Source organism: Lethenteron reissneri, chromosome 65, assembly GCF_015708825.2.
Source record: "Lethenteron reissneri isolate LAM-NWPU_2019-01 chromosome 65, ASM1570882v1, whole genome shotgun sequence".
NCBI classification, from domain to species: Eukaryota; Metazoa; Chordata; class Hyperoartia; order Petromyzontiformes; family Petromyzontidae; genus Lethenteron; species Lethenteron reissneri.
In genome coordinates this window covers 7,664,753-7,669,799 of record NC_083843.1, presented here as the reverse complement: position 1 = coordinate 7,669,799, position 5,047 = coordinate 7,664,753, and the positions used below count along the sequence as shown (strand labels likewise).

Here is a 5,047-nt window from a genome sequence, read left to right as displayed (position 1 = left end):
TTTGGTGTGCTGCATTTTGCGTAAACATCGTCTTGTTTTTTGTGTTTTGATGAACTTCAGGTTCGCTTAAATATTATTTTGGAGTTCTTAAACTGCTCTTAATTCAAAATTAACCTGCCTTATGTCGTCTGACCATTGTCTATTGACAGTCCCCAATGCTTGTAAAGCACATGCTGTTAGACAATGATGATGTTGCATAACCAGCACGTCGTCAATATAGGATAGCGATAATTGAACTGGTCGCGAGTCCTCTCCTTCCCCTGCACCTCTGATTTGCACGTTTGGCTATTCATGGTGTGAAAGATGTTCAACATACATACATTCACCAACCTGGCCGGCCTGTGGGACAAACCATTATCGCTGTGTCCCTAGCTGATGCTGCTGCTGGGTTTTGTTTGTACAAATATTACGTCACTTGAGACCGGTCAAAGCTATGTATGTTTGTTGAACTTCTTCCACAACGTACTTAGCCAACAATGCTAATCGGAAGTGCAGGGGAAGGACAACAAACTAAACACAAAACGCAGTTTGAGCTAACACAGTGCGTGACTGTAACGCCACGTCTACACAGGTGAGCCCGGCAGCCTTGTGGAACATTACAGGGCGTGTCTCGAGATATTTATAACTTAACTGCAGGTGAAGTCAAATTCATTTCGTTGTTCGTCTCCGCGGGTTGAGCTGCTCACACCGCGTCTCCTGAACAGAACACACCTCGTCAATGGTAATAAACATCTCACGATATTATTAAGATAAATAGTTTTGTTGAAATATATTTTCTGAGCCACACGAAGAAACTACTTTGGATGCATCCTCGGGTAATGTCAAGTGCAGCTACCTCTGAGAACATGGACCGTGAGTTGATCTGCTCCATCTGCCTGGACACGTTTGACTGCCCCTCCACGTTGAGCTGCGGCCACTCGTTCTGCCTCCATTGCTTGGAGGACGCCTGGAAGGAGACAGACTCCTACTGCTGCCCGCAGTGCCGCAAGACCTTCCCTCGACGACCCCAGCTGACCAGGAACGTGACAATCGCCAACCTCATAGAGCAGCTGCGAGTGACTGAGACCATGGCTGCTATTGCTGCTGATAGTGTTGTTTTCTGTGACAACTGCCCAAAAGGCAAGACGCTTGCAGTGAAGACCTGCCTCAGGTGTGAGACGTCCTTTTGCAGGGAACACCTCGTGCCTCACCTGGAAAATACGAAGTTTAAAGATCACGTCCTGGTTTCACCAGACGTGAACCCTGAAGAACGCAAGTGCAAGAGGCACAACGAGGAGCTCAAGTTATACTGCAAGCAAGACCTCAGCCTCGTTTGCAGGGATTGCACCATCGCAGGAGACCACGCGGGTCATAAGTTCATCACACTGGAGGATGAGCATCAGATACGGAAGGTGAGGCCCGCGTAGGTTGAGTTGGAGTCACTCAGGAGCGAACAATACCATGACCTGAGCCCATAAAGTGCTACGACATTTAATTAAATCAAAACCATAATGGTGGGATGATTCTCTCTCCACGCTCTTTTTTCTTTCAAGCTGACTTCCGCGGACTCTTTTCTGGTGGGCAGTTATAGAACGATCACTGTGGAGGGCTCCGTGTGGAGTGGGGCTGAGAGGGAGCCACATAGGAATTTGAGTCTCCTTTGGGGCCTCGTCTCTTACAGAATGGAGTCGGAGCAGAGACGCGAGCGGTGGAGGAGAAGATGAAGAAGGCAGAGACGTCCGTGGGACGGATGAAGGCCACTCGCAAGGCCGTGCAGGTACCCTGTTACCTCCACCCTGCGTGGAGTCTGTGACTCTCTCCTTGTGAGGACAATTCCGTAGATTCAAGTAAATTTTGATAGTCTTGAGTCAGTGTGTAATAACTGTGCAGGATATTGCATAATTATGGCTATGGGTGCTTGAAATATAAGTGAGAAAACACATTAAACGTGTATATATGTAAAAAAACGTTCATATCTCGTGAGACTGCACAGCACTTCACAGGTTAACTCGAATGACTTGCAATGAGAGAGAAAATAACACAGTATGGAGCAACGACTGCATTGAATTATAAACTAGGAATTAAACGAGTTAAGATGAAATGAAAATGAATCAGCTGATAAAGGCTAGAATAAACACGCAAAAACAATTTTGCTCTCATGAGACGCACCCAACTATCAAGCAGACATAACATAGAGTCTGACTTTCAAACATTTTAAATATATTTTTCACGAATAGTGATGTAAACGTGATTACATCTTAGTGACGTACATTTTATTGGAAAGTATAATTACGTAAATGTATCTACTTGTGATATGTCTTCAACGAAATTGCTATGAGCCTGTTTGTGCATTCGCATACAGAAGTATCCATTGTAATGCTGGACATCAGATCAGCTGGTGATATTCATAATTTACACAAAAAACGTTGAGAATATTAGTTACAAAAACATATAAGCAGATAAAACGTCTCCATCATATTTCTGCCTCTATAAATATAATGAGAAAAAATGTACACATCCCATCGGTAAAGTCACATACATGACTTTGGTCTTCACAGCATGGTATATGAATTGATAGAATCTATCGCATGCCCCCTTGCAGGATTTCATGGTCCAGACCAAGGCTCGCATCTCAGGCGAGTTCACCCGTATGAGGGCGACGCTGGATGAAGACGAGAAGGCAGCTCTGGATCGCGTGGACGTGAAGGGGCGTGAGCTGCTGTCCCAGATCAAGGAGAACATCGCTCATTACAAACGTGAGATCAGCGACCTCCAGGCAGCAGCCACGCGCCTGCGCGCTCTGCAGGAGGAGAGGGACTCGCTCACGTTCCTGCAGGTAGAGCACTCACGGAGCCAGGGCAAGTGCCCCAGTTCGCGTATATTCGTTGCTTTTTAACACGTTCCTTCGGAGTAGGCAGGTAGGAACTTGGTTGGACAGCGCATTCGTGCGATCCGTGTTGGATACCGTAGTCGTGTTGGAAGTTGTAGCTGTTACTATTGCATCAGATGATGATTGTTGATTTATTGGTGTAGGTCTTTAAGTTCATGTAGCTGTTGCAGCAGGTCGCGCCTGTGCTGTGACGCCGCCTCCTGCGTGTACCACGCGCGCCAATCCACCTGACCTGGTCCTTGAACGGCCACGATGTTGTCGTAATGGCGCACCAGGTGCATGATGTTGAGCAGGGCGTAGACGCCGCAGTCGTAGCCGTTCGGTTGTTGCGGCACAAGCACCGTGGTGATTGCCACGGTGGTGATCGCCACCGGCGTGCTCACCGATTCGGCGCGCACGACCCAGTCCACCACCGTGCTGGCGAAGGCAGCAATGTTTTTGTCGTTGCGCGACTGCCCGCACGCAGCCATTGAGTCTAACAGCATGGCAGTCGACCTTGGTGGGCACGTGGCGTTGACAATGACCAAGATCTGCCAGTGCGACTGGTAGTGGATCGGTATGATCCACACCGGCCTGGAAGACACGCCATCAAAGACGCAATTCAAGTCGTCGAGATGGCCCGCCAAGAAATGTGTGTACAGGAACGTGTTGAACAGGTGGACGTATGCCGCTCGCGGCAGGCAGTAGAACTGCCCGAACAGGTTGATGATGGTGTCGTTCAACCACTGGCCAGGTTGTAAGCAGCGGAAATCGTTCGGGAACAGCCTTCCGTACCCCGGAACGAAGACAACGTGTTCGACCGAGACAGGGCGCAGACAACGTGGAGTGACGCCGGGAGGAGGTGGGCTTGGTCTCCGCTTCACCGCCACAGCAGACTCTTGCGGCGTTGGCTCCTCCGGCTGCGACCGTTTCCCGTGCGGGACGAGTGGCTTGCGAGCCTGTGGTCCCGCGCGTGGTTGCCACATGCCGTTTTTGCCAATGTCCATTCGCCATTTCGTCGAATGTATATTTGGCCGCAACGTGCCCTTGGACAATCCCTTGTCCAGAAGGAACAAAGACGCGAAAACCGCCGAAATGAGGACGTCGTTCTCGTCCCACTCGACGATTGGGTCTTCGCCGCGTGAAACCACCGTGATAGGAGGGGGAACACGATCTCCGGCATTTTTGTCATCGGGGTGAATTATGTAGGAGAGATTGTTTGGGCAAGACCGCCACGTGAACAAGGTCACAGCCCGTGTTGCTGGCCGGCGACTCTGGCACGTCGTTGTTGACGTCGTCATCGTCGACGTGCGCATTCATTGCAGCGACGTCAACATCGTCATTGCAGATTGCGTCGTTCTCGATGGCGGCACCCTCCTCGTCCAGGCGTCGGCGCATTTCGGAAGAATTGTCGATGGTAATGCCGTCAAATCGCGGATGCTTGACCCCGGTCCAGAACTCGAGCCACTGGTACGCTCCGGTGACGTCGATGTTGTACATGTCGCGGAAACGAGCCTGCGCCTTCCGCCAGGCGTCGCGCGGCCCGAGAAAGGTCACCTGCGGGCGTTGCACCGGAGAAACCCGGGGCAGCACGTTGGCCACCTCGACAGGACCGTCTTGCATGAAACAAATGGCGTTACCCGTTGAGTGGCTGGCCCTTATCAAGATGTCAATATTGAAGGTTCGGGCGGGTAAAATCGCGTTGAGCGTCGTGCTGTTTACTTTGGGCAGCGACCCCCACCGACCACAGTCGTGCCCGTTGTAGAGGCTGAAGTCGTGATCGGCCGGATCCTTCGCACAGGTCGAGCACAGGACGACATTGTTGATGTCGGGCACGAGATCCGGATTGAGATGGTACCGGACGTCGTTCACGCGCAGCACGGAGACGTGCCGTTCAACGAGATGCTCTGGCAGGGTGCACTGCTCGGCGACTTGCTCATTGGTGAGGCGGAACACATTGGGAAGCTGTTCGACGGGGCCGGCGTCGACGATGGTCTTATTGGCCTCAAAGAGAAACTCATTTCACGACGCGCACGCCGCAATGCACCCCGTGCCGGGGTCTCGGGCAGCCGCACTGCGCTGACAGTGCACAGCGTCGTCGTGGCCTACCGTGCCGCCAATGGCTCGTAGAATCCGCTCACAGACCGCGGGTCCGTTAGGCCCATGCAGGCTCTCATCATTGAAAAGAAAGGCGTCGGG

At 51.4% G+C, this 5,047-nt stretch overlaps 1 protein-coding gene across 1 annotated transcript in view; it reads left to right on the top strand.

Moving 5' to 3' along the window:
• The first annotated feature begins 530 nt into the window (after positions 1 to 530).
• LOC133359592 (E3 ubiquitin/ISG15 ligase TRIM25-like) overlaps positions 531 to 5,047 on the top strand; it is a 62,953-nt gene continuing 58,436 nt past the window's right edge. The window contains exons 1-3 of the mRNA XM_061578045.1: positions 531 to 1,391; positions 1,661 to 1,756; positions 2,582 to 2,815. Coding sequence (XP_061434029.1) covers positions 804 to 1,391; positions 1,661 to 1,756; positions 2,582 to 2,815 — 918 coding nt within the window. The 5' untranslated portion in view covers positions 531 to 803. The remainder of the gene's footprint in view (positions 1,392 to 1,660; positions 1,757 to 2,581; positions 2,816 to 5,047) is intronic.